This window comes from Erinaceus europaeus, chromosome 2 (genome assembly GCF_950295315.1).
Source record: "Erinaceus europaeus chromosome 2, mEriEur2.1, whole genome shotgun sequence".
In the NCBI taxonomy this organism is placed as follows: domain Eukaryota; kingdom Metazoa; phylum Chordata; class Mammalia; order Eulipotyphla; family Erinaceidae; genus Erinaceus; species Erinaceus europaeus.
The window spans coordinates 38401910-38428008 of record NC_080163.1 but is presented as its reverse complement, the minus strand read 5'-3'; the positions used below and the strand labels follow the sequence as shown (position 1 = coordinate 38428008).

At 44.5% G+C, this 26099-nt stretch overlaps 1 protein-coding gene across 2 annotated transcripts in view; it reads right to left on the bottom strand.

The window, feature by feature from the left end:
• Positions 1–1389: 1389 nt before the first annotated feature.
• The window catches only part of TXNDC15 (thioredoxin domain containing 15), a 33285-nt gene continuing 8575 nt past the window's right edge, over positions 1390–26099 (bottom strand). For both annotated transcript variants that reach the window (XM_060178288.1, XM_060178289.1), the window contains exons 2-5: positions 23948–24438; positions 10755–10918; positions 6517–6647; positions 1390–2082 (exon numbers count right to left, since the gene is read on the bottom strand). In XM_060178288.1, the coding sequence (XP_060034271.1) occupies positions 1886–2082; positions 6517–6647; positions 10755–10918; positions 23948–24438 (983 nt within the window). In that variant the 3' untranslated portion in view covers positions 1390–1885. The remainder of the gene's footprint in view (positions 2083–6516; positions 6648–10754; positions 10919–23947; positions 24439–26099) is intronic.

The window sequence follows — 26099 nt, the reverse complement described above, 5'->3', positions numbered from 1 at the left end:
ATCCTTATCGGTCCTTGCGCTTTGCGCCACGTGCTCTTAACCCGCTGCTCTACGGCTGACTCCCTAATTTTTTTTTTTTTTTATAATGGTAGTCCGGGAGGTGGCACAATGGATAAATCACTGGATTCTCAAGCATGAGATCCCGAGTTCAGTCCCCGGCAGCACATGTACCAGAACGATGTGTGGTTCTTTATCTCTCTCCTCCTATCTTTCTCATGAATAAATAAGTAAAATCTTAAAAAAAAAAAAAAAAAAAAAGAAAGAAAGAAAGATAGAAAGAAGAGAAAATGTCCCATGGTCCCGGAGGTGGCGCAGTGGATAAAGCACTGGATTCTCAACCATGAAGTCCTGAGTTTGCTCCCTGGCCCCACATGTACCAGAGTGATGTCTGTCTGGTTCTTTCTCTCTTCCTATCTCTCTCATGAATAAATTCTTTTTTAAAAAAATGAAAATGTGTGATCTGGTGATCTCACTTATAGGTGGAACTTAAGAAACGAGGACAGAAAAGGAAAACCCAAAGCAAAACTTGCACCGGGTGGGGTGTACATCACCAGAGCAATGGGGAGGGGTGTGTGAAGAGGGCCTTTGGGGTCCTGTTGCCTGATGATGGAAAAGGACCTATGTTGGAGGTGAGAGTGGTCTGCAGACCCCACAGGAAGATGAAACTATACCCTGTGTCAACAACCACACTGTAAACCATTAGCCCACCAATAAAATGGAGTGGGGGGAAAGGATAGTGAGTCTTATCCAAAAACGATGTTTATATGTATATATTTACTTATTTTCCCTTTTGTTGCCCTTGTTGTTTTTCAGTTGTTGTAGTTATTGTTGTTGTTGTTGATGTCGTCATTGTTAGGACAGAAAGAAATGGAGAGGAGGGGAAGACAGGGAGAAAGATAGACTATTGGGTATTATGCCAACTCCCCTGCATCGCTGATGCTGAGGTCTATTTACATAATCATTGTTTTGCCTGAGACCCTGCCTGCAGGGTATTGGTTAATCCCGCTGGTTAGAACCTTCGCGCAACAGCTGCTATGGAAGCTTTCTACCTTCAAGCTCTTTTCTCCACCCCCTCTCCTAGCCATTTCCTTTTCCCACTTGCCACTTCCAGTTAAAGATATATAAAGGCATTGTCTCTGATCAATAAAGGCACTGCATTGTGTTCTCGCTCCGCCGCAAGTTCCTGGTGCCCGGGGAAGAAACACTTGCAACGCTAGCCCAGCAATAGACACCTGCAGACCTACTTCACCACCAGTGAACCGACGACCCTGCAGGTGGGGAGCCAGGGGCTGGAACCGGGATCCTTGCACGGTCCTTGTGCTTTGCGCCAAAAAACGATGTCTTAAACCACTTCAGATTCTTTCAGTGACATGAGAGATAAAGACACCAAAGTGTGTGACTCTTTTATTTTCCCATTAGTTGCCAGTCACTATTTGTAAGGTAACATTTATCAATCCTAGTTACTCTTTCCCATAACAGCACTTTACTGCTTGTAAACTGAGAACTTGCAGATAAACATCCTTACAGATGAAGAATCAAGAGTCTTCTAAAACTATAATCTGACAGCCTATTTCCTCCTACATAGTAAGCATATTGTCATTCTATTCACTATCCAAACTAGACTACATTTTCACATTTCAAACACTGGATTACATTCAAGTAGTAAAAACAAGAATTATGAGTTCTATTGAGTATTTTTGTACTTGCTTATTGCAAATACTTACTAGTTAAAACACCAGTTTATATTATTTTTACAATGTCAACAGTTCAATGAAAGCATGATTATTTCAATCTGACTTAAATTGTGTTTCAACACTCCACTGGATAAATTGCATGAAATTCTAGCGACAGTTTCTGAAATGGATTGAAACTGCTCTATTCAGATTTACTCCACATGTTCTTGCTCTTGTCCAGGAATTAGCCACCGAATATTCTCAGTTCGAATGATAGCATACATAATAAAGCTAATTAAAAAGAACAAGGAAAACACGAGCAGCCAGTCCACACTTTTTATCAAAGTACTGGGAAGAGGGCCTATTTGATCATCTTGTGTTACCACCACATTTTTCTTGGCTTCAATACCTGGAAGAGAAATCAGTTTGTTTCAAATCAGATAGAAAACATATCTGCTACAGTTTTCTCTAAGGTATTTTGTATGGTATCCAAACTGACACAATCTTACACATCACCACTAGTAAATCTGGGATAAGTTTTACTTGCCTGTCAGTGTGATTTGAAACTTGCCTTTCTCCTCACCACATCAGAGAAGCAGGAATATTGAAATGTTCAAAGCAAAAGCACTAGCATGCCTGTGAACTTATTAGAAGGGTCTTAGTGAATCATAAGAGTTGATTTTATTCTCTTTTGAGACCAGGGTTCAACAGGTAAACTAATAAAGCTGTTCTTCGGAATCTACGGAATGTTTCCACAGGTCAAGCAATGCTAAATAGCATTTGAAATGCTTCAAAGAATTCTTTTTCTTTTTTGTCATCACTGAAGCTTTACTATAGGGGGTCTGTTTTGTTTGTGTGGTTTATTTTTGTTTTGTTTTATCAGATACATAGAGAGAAAGACAAAAGGAAAGAGGAAAAGACACCACAGCACTGAAGCTTCTCCGGTACAATGGGGGCAGACTTGAACCTGCTCACCCATGAAGCAAAGCAGGCAACCTCTAAGGTGAGCTTTCTGATCTAAAATACTTTTTATTGCCACTAGAGGGTTATCGGCCCGTCTCTGTCTTCCCCTCCTCTCTCCATTTCTCTCTGTTCTATCTAACAATGACAACATCAATAACAACAAATTAATAACTACAACAATAAAAAAGGGCAACAAAAGGGAAAATAAACAAATATTAAATTTTTTTTAAAAAAGAGAGAGAAAGAGGGACCAGCCAGTGGCACACCTGGTTAAGTACACACATTATAACACAAAAGGACCAGGGTTCGAGGCCCTGGCCCCCACTTGCAGGGGGAAAGCTTCAAAAGTCATGAAGTAGGTCTGCAGATGTCTCTCTGTCTCTCTCCTTCTCTGTCCTCCCTCCCCTCTTAATTTCTGTCTCTACCCCCATAATATATAAATAAAAATTTAAAAGGGGGGGTGCTGGGTGGTGATGCATCTGGTTGAGTGCACATGTTACAATGCACAAGGACCGGGGTTCAAGCCCTCAGTCCCCACCTGCAAGGGGAAAGCTTTATAAGTAGTGAAGCAGTGTGCCAGGTGTCTCTGTCTCTCTCGCTTCTCTACCACCCCCTTCCCTCTTGATTTCTGGCTGTTTATATCCAATAAATAAAGATTTAAAAAATTAAAAAGAGGGAGTTGGGTGGTAGCGCAGGTGGTGCAAAGCACAAGGACTGGCGTAAGGATCCCAGTTCAATCCCCCAGCTCCCCACCTGCAGGGAAGTCATTTCACAAGCAGTGATGCAGGTCTGCAGGTATCTGTCTCTCTCTTCCCCTCTCTGTCTCCCCCTCCTCCCTCCATTTCTCTCTGTCCTGTCCAACAACAATGACATCAATAACAAGAAAACAACAAGGGCAACAAAAGGGAATAAATAAATATAAAAAAAAAAAAAAAAAAAAGGAAGGGAAGGGGGGAGAGGAGGGAGGCAGGCAAAGAAAACGACTAATCATGGTCCGGGAGGTGGTGCAGTGGATAAAGCACTGGACTTTCAAGCATGGGGTCCTGGGTTCGATCCCCAGCAGCACATGAACCAGAGTGATGTCTGGTTCTTTCTCTCCTATCTTTCTCATTAATAAATAAAATCTTTAAAAGTGGGGGGAGGCAGGTGGTGGCACACCTGGTTAAACGCACACATCATGGTGCACAAGGACTCAGGTTCAAAGCCCCTGGTCCCCAGCTGCAGGAGGGGAATCACATGAGTGGTGAAGCAGGGCTGCAGGTGTGTCTCTCTGTCTCTCTCCCTATCTTCCTCTCCCCTCTTAATTTCCATCTCTATCCAATAATAAAATAAAATAATTTTTAAAAGAAAAGTGTGGTCCAGGAGATGGCACAGTGGATAAAGCACTGGACCCTCAAGCATGAGGTCCTGAGTTCAATCCCCAGCAACACCTGTACCACAGTGATGTCTGCTTCTTTCTTTCCTATTCCTTTCATTAATAAAACATTTTTTCAAAAAATTCAAATACCTGGTAGCATGTGATAACAAGCCTTTTATTCCTATGAGGTAACTCTGTTCTCTAGTGTTAAATAAAGTAATAATAACATACAACTTAATAAATATATAAGAAAGTATGCTACAATTTGCATTTTCAGTGAATATATACTACAGGAAGAAGTGCTCATAAAAGTTTTTGAGGAATGAACTTGGAGGAAATTTTTTCCATATAAAATGTTCAATTAAAGAAAATGAAATGAGAAATACAGAGAGACACCAAAGTGCTGCTCCGCTCTGGTTTATGGTAGTGCCGAGGATTGAACCTGGGACTTACTTCAGAGGCTCAGGCATGAACACTAGTCTATACCATTAGGAATTAAAATGGAGCTATCCTTGGAGAAGGCAGAAGTAATAGTGTAGGAAAGGGATTGGTTATGTTCTTTTCTGGACCTTAGTACTGGTTACCCAAGGTGTTCATATGAAGAAAATTCATCCCAAGGCTAGAGAGATGGCATAACGGTTATGCAACAGATTTTCATGCCTGGGACTCAAAAGCCCTTGGTTCAGTCACGGGCACTACCATAAGCCAGAGCTGAATAGTGCTCTGGTTAAAAAAAAAAAAAAAAGAAAGAAAAGAAAAAGGAAATTTATTTTAATTCATTCCATATGCAGTAATGACTAATGCATATTTTTAAAAGATCTATGTGTTTATTAATTATGAGATGGAGAGAACTAAGCATCATTCTATCTATGATGTTGAGGATTGAACTTAGGACCTCATAGTTGTGAGTGCAATGCTTTATCCACTGTGCCATCTTCTGGGTCATGACTGATAGCCATTTCTGTGTAGATGTACTTAAATAAAAAATATATGTTTAAAGGTATCTATAGGTGTATGATATATGAATTTTTAAAAGATATTTATTCCCTTTTGTTGCCCTTGTTTTATTGTTGTAGTTATTGATGTCGTTGTTAGATAGGGCAGAGAGAAATGGAGAGAAGAGGGGAAGACAGAGGGGGAGAGAAAGATAGATACCTGCAGACCTGCTTCACCACCTGTGAAGCAACTCCCCTGCAGGTGGGGAGCTGGGGGCTAGAACTGGGATCTTTACGCCAGTCCTTGTGCTTTGCACCATGTGTGCTTAACCCACTGTGCTACCGCCCGACTCCCATGATATATGAATTATATCTCAATAAAGTTGCTACCTTTTTAAAGGTATTTAAAATCTTAAAATTGCTTATTTGTGGGCTAGGAAGATAGCTCACTTGGATAGTGTGCTAGCTTTGTCATGTGCTTAATTCAGGTTTGAAATGTGTTCTCACCAGCCTAACAGAAGCTTCACAGCTGTGGTATCTTTCTCTCTGTCTCTGTCTTTCTGCCTAAAAAAATCAGCCTAGAGTGATGAAACTTCAGTGATGATGGGAAAAAAAAAGTTACTGGGCAGGGGTAGATAGCAGAATGGTTATACAAAAAGACTTTCATGCCTAAGGCTCCAAAGTCCCAGGTTTAATTCCCCCACATCATTATAAGCCAGAGCTAAATAGTGTAAAAAATAAATAAGTAAATAAATAACCTACTGAGGTTAAACTTACCACTGATTTAGAGACATTTAACAGATCATAAGAATTCATTTTTTAAAAGGGTTTACAATTAATAAAATCTTAAAAAAAAAAAAAAAGCCTTACATCTCAAATTCAAGATCGAATCCTTCACATAAGAATGACAGTAGGGGAAGTCGGGGGTTAGAGCAGCAGGTTAAGCACAGGTGGCGCAAAGCACAAGGACTGGCGTAAGGATCCTGGTTCAAGCCCCCCGGCTCCCCACCTCAGGGAAGTCGATTCACAGGCATTGAAGCAGGTCTGCAGGTGTCTATTTTTCTCTCCCCATCTCTGTCTTCCCCTCCTCTCTCCATTTCTCTCTGTCCTATCCAACAACGATGACATCAATAACAACAACGGTAATAACTACAACAATAAAAAAAGGGCAATAAAAGGGGATAAATAAATATTTAAAAAACTAAAAAGAATGACAGCAGGTCAGAACCCACAGAAGGCAGATAGCCCAAGCAATAAGAATTCTTTTTCAGGGAGCCGGGCTGTAGCGCAGCGGGTTAAGCGCAGGTGACGCAAAGCACAAGGACCGGCATAAGGATCCTGGTTCGAACCCCGGCTCCCCACCTGCAGGGGAGTCGCTTCACAGGCGGTGAAGCAGGTCTACAGATGTCTATCTTTCTCTCCTCCTCTCTGTCTTCCCCTCCTCTCTCCATTTCTCTCTGTCCTATCCAACAACAACAACAATATCTACAACAATAAAACAACAATGGCAACAAAAGGGAATAAATAAATAAAAATAAATATATAAAAAAAATAATTCTTTTTCAACAGCATTTTTACTTCTACATACCTGTCTGGTTAAAAATGAAGATTTTTAGTGTTTCCAGTGTTCGGTCTGTATGGTTAAACCTAGCCATCGGTTTAGCTCCTTGAAATAACAAGATGTTAGGAACAGCTACGGTGCCAAATCTGGTGGAAAGACTATGAAAGAAAGAAGTCAGTCAGAAAACCTGATTTAACAGTGGGATTTCTTACGTAATGATCATGCCAGGATGGATGGGAATAAATGAGAAAGGGTTGGTCTCATTCATGTGACGTGTGGAGGCTGTTAGTTATTTCTGATCTCTTTCCTTATGGGTCATGGTTGAGAGCGCTCCTGTTCTGCTCTCTAACTTGCCCTCTATTACAGTACAGAATTCCTCGTGACACAGTCATCCCACTAAGTTTCTACATGCTAGCACAGATCAGACCAGAAAATTACAATTCACACACAGAGTACACTGTGTCAATTTACTTGACAGAAGAAATTTCAAACTCTTGAGAATGCCCATCTCCAGCCCTCAAAAAAAAATTCATGTTATGGTAAGCAATTTCCTCAGTGAGTTAGAGCAAGGAAATCTATGACCTAACAAACACACCAAGAAGTTCACCACGAGGGCATGGTGTTTGGGATGGAACATGACCTGAGCAGTATTGTTTTACCTTTATGTTATACAAGTAGTGATGATAAGCTCCAGAGTCAAAACACTCTGGGTCCAAGCCTCTATCCTTCCACTGAACCATCTGTGTGACCTTTGGCCGACTGTTTAATTTCTTTAAAGCCTCAGTTCCCACTAATAGTAAAGTGGCAATATTGGATAATTATGATATTTTTTCTCTTGTAAATGTACTGTAACTTAGATATTAACATGAGGTGGTCCGGGAGGTGGTGCAGTTGATAAAGCATTGGATTTTCAAGCACAAGGTCCAGAGTTCAATCCCCGACAGCACATGCACTAGAGTGATATCTGGTTTCCTCTCTCCTCCTTTCTCATTAATAAGTAAATAAAATCTTAAATTAAAAAAACATATCCCAGGATCTACAATAAGAACAAGTATTTTGGGTCCAGGCAGTGATGCATTCTTTAGAATAGACATGTTATAATGCACAAGGCCCAGGTTCAAGTCCCTGGTCCCCACCTGCAGGGGCGAAGCTTCAAAGGCAGTGAAGTCTGCAGATGTCTCTCTTCCTCCATCTCTCCCTTCACGTCCCTTCCCTTCCCTTCCCTTCCCTTCCCTTCCCTTCCCTTCCCTTCCCTGTTTCTCTGTCTCTATCAGATAGATACAAATGTACATGCATACATATTCTCTATTTTTTATGATTAAGGCACCATACTGGGCAGTGAGAAGGATGCATGGAGATGTAAGAAAAAGAAGGAATAAATAGATAATAAAGAACCTCAGGGAATTGGGGAGGGGGGTGAAAACAATACCAGATCCCAAACCAAAGCTTACATATAAGAACAGGTGCTGGGGCCAGCTCTGCCAGCTTGTCAGGGTGAGGAAGCCTGGTCAGAGATGGCTATCCACCTAAACTGCCTGCCAATCAGCCTGCTCCCCTCAGCCAGGGCACTTACATATTTCCCTGGTCTTTATCTTACTAATGTGTGTGTGTGTGTGTGTGTGTGTGTGTGTGTTGGGGATGAGGGGGTAATTTCTTTTTTCCTAAATAGTTTCAAGTAAGTACTGGCAGTTACATAAGCCACACTAAAAATCAGTAGTCCAAATAAGTAAAATTTACTCAACATTATTTTACCACAACTTGAATACTTTCCAGACATTGCAGAGTAATTCACACACAACCTGGTGGTGGACTGCTCAGGAGCATCTAGTTGAGAGGAGGGGAACAAGCTTTTTAGGATCCAAGCCGTCAGCATTTCGGGGAGAGATCTAACATTTGAACATTACTTGCTACAGTATTTTGTTAAATGTTTTTTTAAAAGCTCACCAGGGCCAGGGAGATAGAAATGGCTTACACAAAAGACACTTATGCCTGAAGCACTGGAGGGCCTGGGTTCAACCCCTGGCACCACCATATACCAAAGCCAGACAGTACTACAGTCAAAAGAATTTTTATTTATTTATTTATTTATTTATTAAAGATAGGAGAGGTGGGGGAGGTAATAATGAAGCTTAGTGCACACATTACAACAGGGGGCTTGGGTTCAAGCTCCCAGTCCCCACCTATGGGAGGAAGCTTTGGGAGCAGTGAAGCAATGCTACAGGTCTCTCTCTCTCTTCCTCTCTATCTCCCACTCCTCTCTCAATTCTATGTCTCTACCCACTAATAAATGAATAAAAATATTTAAAGAGAGGAAGAATGAGAGAAAGGAAGGAAGGCTGTGGCTTGCCCAGTAGAGTACATGTTACCCTGCACAAGGACCTTAGTTCAAGCCCCTAGCCCCCTCCTACAGGGGAAGCTTATTTGCAGTTTAAAAATGCTATAGGTGTCCCTCTTTCTCCCTCTCTGCCTTCCCCTTCCCTCATAATTTCTCTCGGTCTCTATCCAAAAAGAAAAAAGAAGAGGGGGTAGAGGGAGGAAAAGAGGTAAAGGAAGAAAAGAAAGAAATCCAGAGGGGCCAAGTGATGGTGCATCTGATTGAGCATACATGTTACCAGCATAAGGACCCAGGTTCAAGCCCCCGGTCCCCACCTATAGGGGGAAAGTTTCCTAAGTGGTGACACAGATCTGCAGGTGTCTATCTCTCTATCACCCCCTTCCCTCTTGATTTCTGGCTGTCTATATCCAATAAATAAAGGTAATAATAATTTTTTTTTAATCTAGAACTGATTGGTGGTGCACCTGGTTGAGAATACACATTGCAGTGCACAAGGACCTGGGTTCAAGGTCCTGGTCTCCATGTACAGGGGGAAAGCTTTGTGAGTAGTGAAGTAGTGCTGCAGGTGTCTCTTTGTCTCCCTTTCTATCTCCCTTTCCCCTCTTGATTTCTGGCTGTCTTTATCCAATAAATAAATAAAGATTTTTAATAATTCCTTAATAAAAAAGAAAGAAATCCTAAGGGGACAGAGTAGAGGTAATTAAGAGTGACATTGCCCAGAGCAGAGACCTACACTGCAATAAAAAGCCACATGCAACTCTGTTGGGGGTTTTGTTTGTTTTTGTTTTTTTTTTCCTCCAGAGTTATTGCTGGGGCTTGGTACCTGCACTAGGAATCCACTGCTCCTGGAGGTCTTTTTTTTTCCCCATTGTTCTTGTTGGATGGGACAGAGAGAAATTTAGAGAGGAGGGGAAGACAGAGAGGGGGAGAGAAAGATAGACACGTGTAGACCTGCTTAATTGCTTGCAAAGCGACCCTCCTGCAGGTGGGGAGCCAGGGGCTGGAAGTGGGATCCTTGTGCCAATGCCTGCTCTTTGCACTGTATGTGCTTAGCCTGGTGCACTACTACCTGCCCCCAATTTTATTATTATTATTATTATTATTATAGAGAGACAGAGAGAAACTGAAAAGGGGAGATAGAGAGACATCTGTAGCCCTACTTCACCACTCGAAGCTTTCTCCCTGCAGGTGGGGAATTGGGCTTGAACTCAGGTCCTTGCGCACTGTAAGTGCTTAATCAGATGTGCCACCACTTGGCCCCCTGATTTTGTTAATTCATTCTAGTCAGACCCCTAAAAGTCCGGCTACCAGGCAGAGCCACCTTTTCTTCCTACCTTTCTCCCTTCCTCTCCCTTTTTTTTTTAATTGCCTCCAGGCTTATTACTGGGGCTCAGTGCCTACACCATGAATCCACTGCTCCTGGAGACCATTTTTCCCCCCTTTTGTTGCCCTTGTTGTGGTTATTAATGTTGTTGATGATGTCATTCGCTGTTGGATAGGACAGAGAGAAATGGAGAGAGGAGGGGAAGACAGAGGGGGAAAGACAGACACCTGCAGACCTGCTTCACTGCCTGTGAAGTGACTCCCCTGCAGGTGGGGAGCCGAGGGCTTGAACCAAGATCCTTACTCCGGTCCTTGCGCTTTGTACCACGTGTGCTTAACCCGCTGTGCTACTGCCCAACCCCCCCCTTTTTTTTTCTTCACCACATAGACAACTGTGGTTTCTTCTTCAGCAGCCTGTAGAAAGAGATACCATCAGCTCCCACAGGACTCTGACAACACTCACTGCTTACACTTGCCTTTCCCTTCCTTCAGTCCTGTTTTCAAACTCTGGCCGTTAGCCACTGCTTCTAACAGAAACAGTGGCCAGCTCTAAACCGCAGTGACCACTGTCCAGAAGGATGAGATATAAACCCATGAAACAGGATACCTGCTATGCTGAGATGCATCTAGTGCCAGAAAGTGAAGAGCTGGAAAGGCCCGGGGTAGAGAGTTAAAATGTGGGGCCAGACTGGCGGAAAATCGGCACCAAGGGGTGTAGAACAGGACGAGAGTGCAGTCGCTGCCGTTTGGGTTTAGAAAATCCATCAGGTCCTATGGGAAAAGGGACAAGGGTCAAAGTCAGCAACAGACACATGAAGGATACACAAAAACCAATCAGTACTGCTGCTACCAGGGAAAGAGGTGGAGCAACAAGACAAATGTCCCCCTAGCTGTCGGGCTAGCTTCTCAGGCAGGAGACAGACGACCAGAGACTCGTGGCTGAGCTGGGAAGCAGTATCTCTTTATTCATGTGGAACGCAGGGCAATCTAAGCTATCTAAACTATAATCACAATCCTGTCCTTATATATACTCGCCAAGCAAGGTGAAAACAGGATGTGACGTAGAGAGGGTGGAGCGAAAAGAGACTGGTGGAAATCAGGGTGTACTACAAGAGGGGGCAGAGCAAAAAGACATCATGAATAGTGGGGATTAAACCAATGTCCTGCAGGCAGAGCAGTGCTTAGTTAACAGTGGTTATGTAAATAGAATACAGTGTTAAACAGGGGGGATTAAACCAATGAAACAGAAGGGGTTTTCAACGGGAGTTGGGCTGTAGCGCAGCGGGTTAAGCGCAGGTGGCGCTAAGCTCAAGGACCGGCGTCAGGATCCTGGTTCGAGCCCCCGGCTCCCCACCTGCAGGCAGGTCCCTTCACAGGCGGTGAAGCAGGTCTGCAGGTGTCTGTCTTTCTCTCCCCCTCTCTGTCTTCCCCTCCTCTCTCCATTTCTCTCTGTCCTATCCAACAACGACGACATCAATAATAATAACTATAACAATAAAAAAAAAAAAAGCATACCAACACCTAGCAACCACTTGGGTTTTAAACCAAGTAATCCATGAGTTGGCAGTAAGGTGTCACCGAATGACAGGTTATAAACTTTCCTCTAAGGTGTGCTATAGTATTATTGCACTATTTCAATACTTAATTGAATACAAAATATAATACAAAATGTATATAGGCCACTGCCTTGGCCCTTGGACTATGCCTCTCGCACTGTTTAACAGTATTATTAAAGCTCTAAGACCTCAGCAAACTATCATTTCAGCTGAGCCAAGAGTTGACTAAGTAGTTAAATCAATACATGTGGCCAGGGGCCAGAAGACAACTCATCTGGTAGAATGTGCCTTGCCATGCACATGGCCTGCATTCAAGCTCCAGCATGACATAGGAGGTGCTACTGCACTAGGGAAAACTTCAGTGTTGTGATGTCTTTCCCTATCTCTCTGTCTCTTTATCTTAAGTAAAAGCAGTGAAAAACTCTACCCAGTAATGGTAAAATCATACACGTCAGGTTCCCTTGCTGCTGTTAAGTACATATTAATTTGTGGTCATCGATTAAAATCAAGGGAATGCCATCCCCATCACTTTTTTTTTTTTTTTGCCTCCAGGGTTATGGATGAGGTTCGGTGCCTGCACCACGAATCCACTGTTCCTGGAGGCTGTTTCTTTCCTTTTGTTGCCCTTGTTGATTATCGTTGTTGTTATTGCTTTCGTTGGATAGGACAGACAGAAATCGAAAGAAGAGGGGATGACGGGGGGGGGGGAGGGGAAGAAAGGCACCTGCAGACCTGCTTCACTGCTTGTGAGGCGATCCACCCTGGAGGTGGGGAGCCAGGGGCTCAAACCAAGATACTTACTCTGGTCCTTTCGCTTTGAGCCATATGCACTCAACCCGCTCCGCTACCACCCGACCCTGGACTGCCATCCCTATCAGCACTCTCACTGCTTACAGTGTACCTCCAGGTGCAATGTGACACCTTAGGAGCAGTCTTGCAGAGCTGAGGCACAGTGTTTACCAGGTGGACAGAAGGAGAATATGAGGCCAGAACCAGTGCCTATAAGAGGAGGTGCGGTGGAGAGGTCACTAAGAATGCTTCTCAAAGTGCTGTACATTCCCTTGTTTAAAAAGCAGCTTCTGGGGCCGGGTGGTGGCGCACCTGGTTGAGCGCACATGTTACAATGTGCAAGGACCCAGGTTCGAGCCCCCAGTCCCCACCTGCAGGGGGAAGGCTTCACAAGTGGTGAAGCAGTGCTGAAGGTGTCTCTCTGTCTCTCAACCTCTCTATCCCTCTCTTCCCTCTCAGTTTCTGACTGTCTCTATCCAATAAATAAAGATAATTTTAAAAAATAAATAAAAAGCAGCTTCTAGGGGGCCAGGCAGTAGCGCACTGGGTTAAACACATATAGTATGAAGCACGAGGACGTGCACAAAGATCCTAGTTTGAGCGAGCCCCCGGCTCCCCACCTACAGGAGGGTCACTTCACAAGCAGTAAAGCAGATCTGCAGGTGTCTGTCTTTCCCCGTCTTCCCCTCCACTCTCAGTTTCTCTCTGTCTTATCCAGCAAGAACAACAATAACAGCAATAACAACAATGGAAAAAAAAAAAAAGATGGCTGTGGTCCAGGAGGTGGCGCAGTGGCTAAAGGTGGCACAGTGGCTAAGGCACTAGACTCTCAAGTATGAGGTCCTGAGTTCAGTCCCCAGCAGCACATGTACCAGAGTGATGTCTGGTTCTTTCTCTTTCTCCTCCTACCTTTCTCATTAATAAATAAATTAAATTAAAAAAAAAAAGATGGCTACTAGGACAAATGGATTCCTTAGTGCAGGTACCAAGCAATAATAATGGCAGGCACCAATAATGCTGGAGGCAAAAAAAAAACAAAACAGTTTCCACAGCTATTAAATAAATGAACTAGCTTTTCCCAAAATGGAGACCCCCCCAAATCTCATCTGCTATTTTCTTTGTTTTTATTTTTTTTAATTATCTTTATTTATTGGATAGAGACAGCCAGAGATCAAGAGGGCAACAGAGGAGAGAGACAGAGAGACACCTGCAGCCCTGCTTCACCACTCACAAAGCTTTCCCCCTGCGGGTGGGGACCAGGGGCTCAAACCTGGGTCCTTGAGCACTGTAATAAAGTGCACTCAACTAGGTGCACAACCACCTGACCCCTCGTCTGCTATTTTCTTACCTTTAGCTTCCTGTTTATTAAGCAGTTTGTTCTGCTTTATATCTTAATGCTTTTCAGCCACCAAGTTGCAAATGCTACCACGACACTAAACTGACATCCCTGGGCAGATGACTTCACCAGTGTACCCTGGAACCCCACCTCTCCAGAACCCTGCCCCACTAGGGAAAATTAGAAACAGGCTAGGGGTATGGACTGACCTGACAACAACACCCATGTCCAGTGGAGAAGCAATTACAGAAGCCAGACCTCTCACCTTCTGCATCCCATAATGATCCTGGGTCCATACTCCCAGAGGGATAAATAATAGGAAAGCTTCCAGTGGAGGGGAGGGGATACAGAACTCTGGTGGTAGGAATTGTGTGGAATTGTACCCCTCTTATCTTACTGTCTTGTCAGTCATTATTAAATCAGTAAATCAATGAATAAACTTTTTTTTTCTTAAAGGCTTTCTTTTTTTAAAATATCTATTTATTTCCTTTTTGTTGCCCTTGTTTTTATTATTGTTGTAGTTATTATTGTTGTTATTGATGTCATTGTTGGATAGAACAGAGAGAAATGGAGAGCGGAGGGGAAGACAGAGAGGGGGAGAGAAAGACAGACACCTGCAGACCTGCTTCATCGCCTGTGAAGCGACTCCCTTGCAGGTGGGGAGCCAGGGGTCGAACCGGGATCCTTATGCCGGTCCTTGAGCTTTGCGCCATGTGCACTTAACCCACTGCGCTACTGCCCAACTCCCTAATTTTTTTTTTTAAAGCAGCTTCCACTGTTAGGGAGACTGCAAACTGGATATGCATGCAAAAGACTTTCATGCCTGAGGCTCCAAGGTCCTGAGTACAATCCCGAGCACCATCATAAGCTAGAGCTGCACAGTGCTCTGACCTCTCTCAGTATCTCTCATTAAAATAAAATGGGTAGGCAGTGGCACACCTGGTTGAGCACACATATTACAATGCACAAGGACCTGCAGCCTGGCCACATGCCCAGGCTCTACTGTGGGCACAACCTCCTGCCTGCTGTCCAGGTAGGTCTCTGGTGGGAAAGGAGCCCCTTCTATCGACTCCCCTAGGGCCCTGGGCCTGGGACTGGCAGCACTGATGGTGGGGTAAGAACCTGATGACCCAAGAGAGACTTCTACATCTGCGCTGCAGCACCTACTGCCCAGATGGTAATCCTGGATGTACCCACAGGAGGAGGAGCTGACGCTGGGGCCACAATGTGGGGACACCACAGGCTGGAGCAAGACTGCAGCAGTCACCAGGTTCCAGGTGCTACCATGATGCCAACCAGACTTCCTTGGGAAGACGACCCCACCAATGTGTCCTGGAGCCCTGCTTCCCCAGAGCCCCACCCACTAGGGAAAAAGGGACAGGCTGGGAGTACGGATCAACCTTGTTCAGCGAGGAAGCAATTACAGAAGCCAGACCTCCCATCTTCTGCATCCCATAATGACCCTGGGTCCATACTCCCAGAGGGATAAAGAATAGAAATACTATCAGGGAAGGGGATGGGGTACAGAGTTCTGGTGGTGGGATTTGTGTGGAGTTGTACCCCTCTTATCCTACGGGTTTTGTCAGTGTTTCCTTTTTATAAATAAAAATTTTAAAAAAAACCAATGTGCAAGGACCCCTGTTTAACTCCCCAGTCCCCCACCTGCAGGGGGGAAGCTTTGTGAGCCATGAAGGAGGTCTGCAGGTATCTATTTTATTTTATTTATTAGACAGAGACAGAGAGAAATTGAGAGAGGAGGGGAAGATGAGAGGAGAGACGGAGAGAAGCTTTCCCTCTGCAGGTGGGGTCTCTCTCCCTCTCTATCTCTTCCTTTTTTTTTCCCCATAGAGGTATCTATCGCTAAGGCTCTGTGCCTCCACTATAAGTCCACTGCTCTTGGAGGCCATTTTTCCCATTTGTTTCCCTTGTTGTTACTGTTGTTGTTATTGCTGTTGTTGGATAGGACAGAGAGAAATCGAGAGAGAAGGGGAAGACAGAGAGGGAGAGAGAAGAGTGGCACCTGGAAACCTGCTTCACCGCTTGTGAAGCGACCCTCCTGCAGGTGGGGAGCTGGGGGCTTGAGCCCGGGTCCTTGTGCACTTAACCAAATTGTATGCACTTAACCAAATGCACTACCACCTGTTGGGTAGTTGCCATCTCCCCCTGGCTTCTTCTTATCCATATGGCTATATAGGGATTTACTGATCCAAAGGTTTGGTCTATTTACATAAATCACTTTTACATAAAGCACTCCAGGGCATTGGTGGTTCAGTTATAGGATTCTCGCCTGTTCCGCCCCCTCCTTGTCACACTCTGATTTTCACCGGTCACTTTTCTCTCCACCCTCTCTATATCACATCCTGTTTCCACCCTACTTGGAGAGTATAAAAACAGCTGCTCTTCTGATTAAAGACACTTGGAAATTGCTTTCCGGCTCCGAGAGTTCCAGAGTGTATCTCCTGCGGAAGTTGGTGCAGCACGCGTTCCTGATCCCTCTCCCACACAGCAGCCTAGATCAGCTCCAGTTGAGTTCTCTCCAACCCAGAGAGCACCGGCTCGGGAAGAAGTACCCTCAGGCTATCCCGGCATCTGGCGCCCGGAACAGGGACCCGTAAGCAGCAGATTTACAAGAAGACATCTTAGATAAGTACACACCTTTTGGGTATCTGTAATATTGTGTTAAGGCACTGTGATTTTTTTTCTTTTTTATTGTTTTCCGGAGATCTTTCCACCATGGAAAATCTTTTCCAAATCCTGCATTCTTTTTCCAGTATACAATTTTTATATATCTGGGACATTTTTCTCGGGGCTTCACCTTATATCCTGTTGATCATCATAGCAGCTTTTAAGGGATATATAGGGCAACCTCTCAAAAGGCTTAAGAAACTAGAGGCTGAGGTCCAAGAGATAAAGGAAGTAATCATAGAACTTAACCAGCACCTTAAAAACAAGAAGAAGCAAAGGCCTGTTGTGATCTTGACCCACCCTAATTCCTCTGCATCTTGCCCTGAGGCCCCTATTTTGGCATCTTGCCCTGAGGCCCCTATTTTGGCAGACACGTGTCCGAATTCTCCTTTGGACTCCACAGCCACTTCTTCGGCCACCCCCATTTTGGCAGAAACGTGCTGCCTCCACGGCTGCTTCTTCACCCCCACCCTGTTTTGATAGACACATGTCCGAATTCTCCTGTAGCCTCCAAAACCACTTCTTCAGCCACTTGTCCAGAAGCTTCCACTTCAGTGACTCCTCCTACCGCTACACACTTATCAGAAGAAGTCCACACATTTCCGGTCAATGTTGCCCCCAATAGACAAAAACCTCAGGCCTGGTATCCATATTCCGCCACAGACCTGAAGGAACTACGCCAGGCTATCAAAGATGACGGTGTTCATGCCCCATGGACCAGGTCCATTTTACAAGGCCTGCTTCAGAACCTTAATACCCCTCAAGATTGGAGAGATATGACTCGTGCTACGCTCCCAGGCCCCCTCTTCCTGCAATGGGAGGCATTCTTTCGCGATGAATGTTTACAACAATCGCGGAAAAATATTCAAAATCAGCCAGAGGGTAATTTTGATGCATTGTTTGGAACAGGCCAATTAGAAACAGGGATTCAACAGGCGGAAGCCAAGTTTCCAGCGGGGTATTTTGATCAAGTACGCCTGTGTGCATTAAAAGCATGGGAGCGATTAACACCACCCATGGGAGCAGCCTAGCCCCCATTCTCTCCCTGCAACAAGAACCTGATGAATCCCTCGCTAAATTCATTGCCAGGGTCCAGTCGAGTTTGGAAAGGAAGATTTATAATCCTGACGCTCGTTTTCTCCTTCTGCGATCCATAGTCTGGGATGGAATGCTTCCGCATTTTCGACAGGCCTGTATCACTCTTAAAAATGAACACCCAGATACTTGGATTCTAGCTACACAGGATCTCAGATCAAGCTCTTTTCAAGGACCTATGTTACAGGCCTATGCAGCTACCTTACATAAGCAAAAAGGAGCTTGCTTTCAGTGCGGTCGCCAAGGGCATTGGCGTAACCAATGTCCAGAAAATAGACCGCGACCCCGCCTCCAGTCAGGGCGACCCCACCTCCAGTCAGGGCAACCCCGCCTCCAATCAGGGCAACCCCACCTCCAGACAGGGAATCAGAGACCACGAATGCCTTGTCCCAGATGCCAGAAAGGATTTCACTGGAGGAGAGATTGTTGGTCAAGGTTCCATAGGAACGGCACGCCTCTGCCAAATGTAAACAGGGATTTAAACTAGGTATGGGGCTTCCCTTAGCCCCGCCCCCAAGAGGGAAGGAAGCAGGTCGCCCGCTTGGTGCTGTGCCCTTCTTCCACAAACAGAAGCCCAGCTTGGGACCCAATCCGTCGCTATACCCACCACGCCAAGTAACAATAACAGAGGGTGAGCAGAAGGAGGAACCCGTGGTATGTGGGAACTTCCAGCATAGAAATAACCGGCTGGAGCAAGAGAACAGCTCGAATTCAGAGCCTGAGATTTTATGGACCACCCCTGTTTTAGAAAGGGGTCACCCAACTATGACAGTAAAGATTGGTAATATTCCTTTTAAGTGTTTGATTGACACGGGAGCAGATAAGACAATATTAAGACAAGCAGAGGTTCCCCAGAGTTGGGAACTCCTCCCAGGACCACGCTTACATGGTGTTGGAGGATTGACTCAGGCATTCCGCACACGAGATTCCCTTGTGTGGGAAGATCCAGAAGGGACTACCGGACGCTTTCAGCCTTTAATAGCTGATATAAGCACCAATTTATTGGGAAGAGACTTGCTGGAATCTTTAGATGTAGTGATATCCTCAGACACCTCTGCAGGACACCACACTCACTCCTGTGAGACTGCTAGACCCAACCAGCACCCCCAATACTAACTGCCACTGTTCGTAACAGAACTCCCCGCTTAGATTGGCTTTCTAATGAGACTGTCTGGGTGGAACAGTGGCCTTTGCCTAGGGAGAAGCTAGAAATTTTTAAAAAACTCGTCCAAGAGCAGTTATCGTTGGGACACATTCGTCATTCTCGGAGCCCATGGAATACTCCAGTCTTTGTAATTAAAAAGCGCTCAGGAAAATGGCGCCTCCTCCAAGATCTTCGTGCAGTTAATAAAACCATGCAGGTTTGGGGCTCCCCCCAAAGGGGTTTGCCTCTTGCTTCCGCAATTCCCACAGGAATTCCAATCATAGCTATTGATATACAGGATTGTTTTTTCTCTATTCCCTTACACCCACAAGATTGTAAACGTTTTGCTTTCTCTGTTCCTTCTATTAATAATGCCAGCCCTGCCGATAGATTTGAATGGGTGGTACTGCCCCAGGGCATGGCTAATAGTCCTACTATTTGTCAAGAGGTTGTTAAATCTGCCCTTTTTCCATATATTCATAAGGGCCTTAAGGTTTTTCATTATATGGATGACGTGTTAATATGGGGAGAATTAGATACAGATCTCTCCGCCCTACGTGATTTTCTAATCCCTTCCTTAAAGAGAAGTGGACTTAATGTAGCTCCTGAGAAGATACAACTAATCCCTCCAATATCTTTCTTAGGCTCAGAGATTTCCCTAACGCAGATTCGTCCTTTAAAACCTTGTGTTACTTTTCCTTCTAATCTCACTCTTGCTTCTTTACAAAGTTTTCTTGGAAATTTGAATTGGCTTAGGCAGTATCTTTATCTGCCTACGAGCTGCCTGCAACCACTGTTCGATCTGTTAAAACGAAACAAATAGCCCTCCTCAAAGCGTATGTTAACCCCCGAAGCATCCTTGGCTCTGGAAAAAGTTAACCAGGCTCTCCAGGACATGCACCTCGTTCGATTCTCCCCCTCCTCTCCAGTAAATCTTCTAATCTTTAACTCCACCCCCACGGTAGTGGGGGCATTGTGGCAGAAACATGGCGTTCTCGAATGCCTTCATACGCCAGTAGGCGGAGCTCCAAGACTCCTTACCAAGATTGATGCCTTAGCATTTATGGTTCGCCAAGGAAGAAACAGATCAGTTCAGGTCTTAGGAAGGGAACCAGATTCAATCATTCTTCCCTTTTCTCTCACTGATACAGAATGGCTCATACGCCACCATTCTCGTTTTGCCATAAGTTTAATGGGTTTTCCAGGACAATTAGATAATCATTTTCCCTCTAATAATTTGATAGCTTCTTTACCTCTGTTGCCTCTACTAGTACCTAAACTTTTCTCTCGAGATCCCATCCCCTCTGCTCCTACAGTGTTCACTGATGGTGGAAAAAAGGGAGCTGCTGCCCTTATATATTATCCAGACCAGAAATACCCCAAACCTCTCTTTACTGAACTTCCTGATAATTCCCCTCAGTACAAAGAACTTTATGCTGTTTTCCTTGCATTAAAAGCTGTACCAGAATCCTTCAACCTTTTTTCTGACAGTGTGTATACTGTTACCTTACTTCCATGGCTGGCTCGATCTTATGTAAGAATTGATGACAACCCACTTTCTCCTCTTTTAATTCAAATTGCCTCTATGCTCTGTTCTCGAACCCATCCACTGTATGTTCAGCACCTACATTCCCACAGCCCTCTTCCTGGTCCCCTGTCTGAAGGGAATGCTGCAGCTGACCGCCTTGCCTCCACAGGAATTCTCCTAGCCTCTGTCTCTAATCCTGCTGACTTTCATTCCCTAACCCATGTTAATCTTAAAGGTCTTCGAGCTCGATTTCCTGATATTCCTCTGCCACAGTTAAAACGTATTCTTGCTACATGTTCCTCCTGTGCAGGTCTAATCAAAACACCTGCTATTCAGACTCTAAGGGTTAATCCTCGAGGTTTAAAAGCCAACGCTCTTTGGCAAATTGATGTTACCCACATACCTAACTTTGGCAAACAAAAATATGTGTTCGTCTCAATTGATACCTTCTCTAAGTTTATGTGGGCTACAGCTCAAACTGGAGAAAACTCAAAAAAGCTTATAAGCCATATGCTCTCCTGTTTTGCTGTAATGGGCTTACCTCTTCAACTTAAAACGGATAATGGACCTGCTTTTACCAGCAAACAATTTAAAGATTTTTGTTCCCTCTGGAACATTACTCATACTACAGGCATTCCGTATAATCCACAGGGACAAGGCATTGTTGAGAGGGCCCATCAAACTCTTAAGGCTCAATTAAATAAAGAAAAAGGGGAAATTTACCCCCCTAATATCCAGCTGGCAAAAGCCTTAACTACATTAAATCTCTTTAATATTTACAAAAACTCCGACCAACCTCCTATAATTCTTCATTGGCAAACACCACCCACCCTCCCAACTATTAAAGTCAAATGGAAAGACCCACTTGATAAAATTTGGAAAGGACCTGACCCCCTGTTGACTATGGGGAGGGGTTTCGCATGTATTTTTCCACAAAATTACTCCAAGCCTGTTTGGGTTCCTGCCCGCCATGTCCGGCAATACCCACATGATGGTGCTGATATCCCTGAAGAACAAGAAACACTGCAAGAAGACTGGCTGCAAGAGGACTGGCTACAGGATGCACCCCAGGATCCATAATACAGCATGGCAGAATCAAAAAAAAAAAAAAAAAAAATCTGATTCACAGAACTCTCCCCCCCCCCCAAATGAATGTCTTATGCTATGACTGGCCAGTTGTGTTTTGTGAGTGAGTGAGTGAAAAAAAAAAAAAAAAATTGAGTGAGTTGAGTGACCAAAATTTTTGTATGACCCATTGTGCTCAGAGTACTCTGAAAGTTAACTGACTTTATATCAAACGGCTGGACGCAGCCATGGTTTCTGGAGACGTCCAGAAACAGTCCAAAAATTGTTCATTCCCCCTTTTGATTTCTTTTTTAAGTCTTGATATCAATATGAAATGTTTAGTCTTAAACTGTGTGAGTAAAGATGGTTCAACTATGACAGTAGTTCTAAATTCACATTTGAAATGATATATCTTATTTACAAGTTTTTCTCCTCCTGTGTGTTATAAACTATATGTTTAATATGCGTGTTTCAAGTTTGGTAAACATTAACTTGACAGTTAAATCGTAACTTCGAAGTTACATTTTTACGAGAAGAGGTAAAATCAATTCATTTAAGTAACTGAGTGTTTAAGGTAAAACTCTAAATATTCAATGTGACAATTCATCATCTCCTAAGTTAAAATACAAATTCTCTATACAGGACATTTTTGGAGGGCCCCCAAAAATGTCCTGTAAGCTATCTTGTGGAAATTAATCCACAACAAATTTGGCATCAATCTGATATTGTAAATGTACCAAAAAAAAAAAAAAATTGTCACTAAAATGTGTTAACTCTAGTAACCTGAGTTTGCTTAAAAACCCAATGTAAAAATAGTCAAGAATCAATATATGTAACTTAAACTCGGTATGAAAACTTTGCTATATAAAGACTGCTACATGAGGTCACGTAAGATGACCTTTACACAAAATTATAAAGATACCTAAACCAGTTATAATCATTGAGTTATCAATTGTAGTAAACTTCTAATTTGTTACAAAGTTTTTTCATAAGTAATTGACTACAGCTATGACAAGCCTTCGCATAAAGAAGCATCTGCTCATATAGAATCCCCAGAAATCCATCTTGGACCCCTGACCTCTGACATCACCCACAATTACAGCCATCCCCAGAAACCCATGATGTGACCTGACACGATCTGGAGAACCTGATTCACAGACTCCGAAGGACAAGACTTTCCTACTGCCTTTCTCTCAACCATCGGTGTCTGCTCTTCCTGCTTCTGTTTCGCCCATCATGTTTTGGCGGTTCCAGGTCACTCTACAGAGAAGAAAAGTTCCGGTGGCCGTCCTCCTCCATCAAGATAGACGTGTGGCATTTATTTCCTGGCCGTTGACATTGGACTGATGCTTCTATAGAACTTGCTGGACACTCCTTTTATACTCCTGGACTTCTTGAAGAATGACTGTAGCAGGCTGACTCGGGATTTTGCAATGCCAGATCACCCCTCTAGCCCCTCGGCTTATCAGGCCCCCACTCCTCCACCCATCAGGCTCACTCTGTCTCTTGCTACTCTTACTTATCCCTCCCTGTCTTGTGCTAGTTATTTTTGAAGACACTTACACACTATCATTCTGCTTTCTTCCCAACAGGTTTCCGTTCACCCCTACACTGCTATTCCCCTGACAGAGATGAAGCCTTTTACAGACATTGACCCAGTTATATATGGCCATTAAGTAAGAATAAGATGTTGGGGAATTGTGAGGATATGGTTGAGCTTGGAAGGGCTTGAGCCTGAGGGGTGTGTCAATCCTGTTAGTCTCTCTCTCCACGGAGAGGTTGAGCAAGGAGGGACAGTAGAACCCCAAAAAAGGTGTGCCTCTTATCAGTCTCCCTGCCTCACAAAGTGCCCCACACTCCTGATACTATGGCAAAAAGTTAAAAAGAAAGGGGGAGATGTTGGGTAGTTGCCATCTCCCCCTGGCTTCTTCTTATCCATATGGCTATATAGGGATTTACTGATCCAAAGGTTTGGTCTATTTACATAAATCACTTTTACATAAAGCACTCCAGGGCATTGGTGGTTCAGTTATAGGATTCTCGCCTGTTCCGCCCCCTCCTTGTCACACTCTGATTTTCACCAGTCACTTTTCTCTCCACCCTCTCTATATCACATCCTGTTTCCACCCTACTTGGAGAGTATAAAAACAGCTGCTCTTCTGATTAAAGACACTTGGAAATTGCTTTCCGGCTCCGAGAATTCCAGAGTGTATCTCCTGCGGAAGTTGGTGCAGCACGCGTTCCTGATCCCTCTCCCACACAGCAGCCTAGATCAGCTCCAGTTGAGTTCTCTCCAACCCAGAGAGCACCGGCTCGGGAAGAAGTACCCTCAGGCTATCCCGGCAACCACCCAGCCCCCCTCTGCCTCTGTCTGTATCAAAAAAATAAAGAAAAGAAAAGAAAGTCAAAAACAAACACTAATTAAATCTCTTTTCCCTACAAACATCTGAGAACAAACTCAATTTTTACAGGTGCAATCACTCAGTGCTTTCCCACTTAAACAATACAATAAAGATTATGACTTTCCATTTTAAAGTTGATCATTAGACCATAAAATCAATGTACTGACAAAAGACAGAAGTGTTCAATATGTTGCTCTTACCTGTGACATATTTAAAATTTTCAGAGTGAAGTTTTCTAATCCTGTCACATTTCTCTCCTCACAGGTCACCTTGGGGGATTTCAGGCTCTCAGTGTTATTGGAGTCCTCTGTGGGGGCCACTTCTAACTCTGCCACCTCTGGCTCCGTGTAATCCTCTTCTTCTCTGTCCGGGAAGGTGGTTCCTGCAACATCCACTGAGTAAAGGCTCTCCTGGAGATTGCACCACGAATCTTCTTCTCTTCCGGCCCCACAGGTGCCACCACTGGTCTCTGGGATCATTTTGCCCTTGTCCCCACCAGGAATCACAGACAACATCACCGTGGAGTCTCTGTTGGTGTCTAGAGTCAGCACTGTCCCACCAGCCACTTCTGCAGATGGGTCCTGGCCTGTCGGGTCCTGGGGAGACTCCTCTTCACCCATGTACCCAGAATCCGCCTGCAGCAGGGCTGCAGGCTGCTCCCCTGACAACGGGTGACCGCTTTCCTCTGCAACTAAAACACAGCAGCACATTCAGGCACATATGAATCCCAAATAAGTGAGCCCCAGTGAATACAGTGCTCGTCAAAGATGAAACTGCCCCCTTCAGAGCAAGAAAAAAAATATTGCAGGGAGTCGGGCAGTAGCACAGGAGGTTAAGCACACATGGCGCAAAGCGCAAGAACCAGCGTAAGGATCCTGGTTCAAGCCCCTGGCTCCCCACCTGCAGGAGAGTGGCTTCACAGGTGGTGAAGCAGGTCTGCTGGTGTCTATCTTTCTCTCCCCCATCTGTCTTCCTCTCCTCTCTCCATTTCTCTCTGTCCTATCCAACAACAATGACATCAATAACAACAACAATAATAACTACAACAATAAAACAAGGGCAACAAAAGGGAATAAATTTTTTTTAATTGCTTTTCCCACGAGACTACCAGAGTCACCCACTATTCTCCAAGTCATGACAGATGGTCAGAAGATGATACTAGATTAATGGGTGTCAAATAAATAAGTGGGCAGATATACAGCTCTGTGCAAAATGCCCCAGGGCACAAGGCTAGTATGCAGCACAGCCAGGTTTAGGAGAGAAGGCCTCCTATCTCCTGGGAGGGATTTTCTGGGTGGCACTGCCTGGGGAATACTGCTGGAGCCACACAGCAGCTCCTTCCAGAGGTGGCTTCTGGCCCCTGATCTGCCCACGGCCCTTGCGCTGCTGTCTGTGGGGATGCTAGGTGCGCTTATGTGTGGAGGGGCAGCCGCAATGTGGACAGAACTTTCCACCATTTCAGAGCCACCAGGCAGGGCTAAGGTGAAATGCCTGGTTAACGGAAGTATCCTGGACAGTCTCACGCATTCATTTAGCAGTCTCTCCTCACTTCTGTAACAGTGACTCCTGCCCTCCAACCCTCATGAACTAAGCAGCTGCCAGACTCTTCCAGGCCCCACCAGCTGCTCTCAGACATGCTCACCATGTGGCAGGCGGTAGAGGGACCCTCCAGCTGTGCAATGAGCTCTGCCATGCCAACAGCATATCACCAGAGTGGGAAGGACTCAGACTTGGGCCGCAGTCTGGAAGTTTCCCAAAGTATGCTCATTTGTGTCAAGTCTCAAAGGATAGCTCCATAGACATTTTCAGACTTGTTCAGCAAATCAAAAACCTTCTCTGGGAATTCTGTTTCTCACTAACAAGAACCAGACTTACCCTTCTTGAAACAACTAAAAAAGCAGACAAATGTATGAAACAAAGTCTCAGGAAAACCTACTATCAGGCAACAAAGAACAGAGAGCAGATGAGAAGGAAGAACCCTACAGTCACTCTCGCCTGGGTGGCCAGGCAGAGCCCAGCAAACTCCCTGAGGTTGAGCAGATGGAGCTGCAAGTTCAGAGGCCACGGAAGCTCAAGCTCTATAGAGCAGAATGCCGATGACAGGAAAACTGCATAAGAGCAAGCTGGCTGAGCACACACACTGCAGTGTGCAAAGACCCAGCTTCCAGCCCCTGGTTGGTCCCTAGCTGCGATAGGGAAGAATCAGAGCTGCAGGACTCTCTCTCTTTCCCTCCCTCCCTCCCTCCACCTCCCCTTTCCCTTTCAGTTTCTCTCTGTCTCTATAAAGAGAGAGAGAGAAAAAAAAAAAACTGGTGACTTGCAGGGGGAGGCTTGGCCCCAGATATACTGATA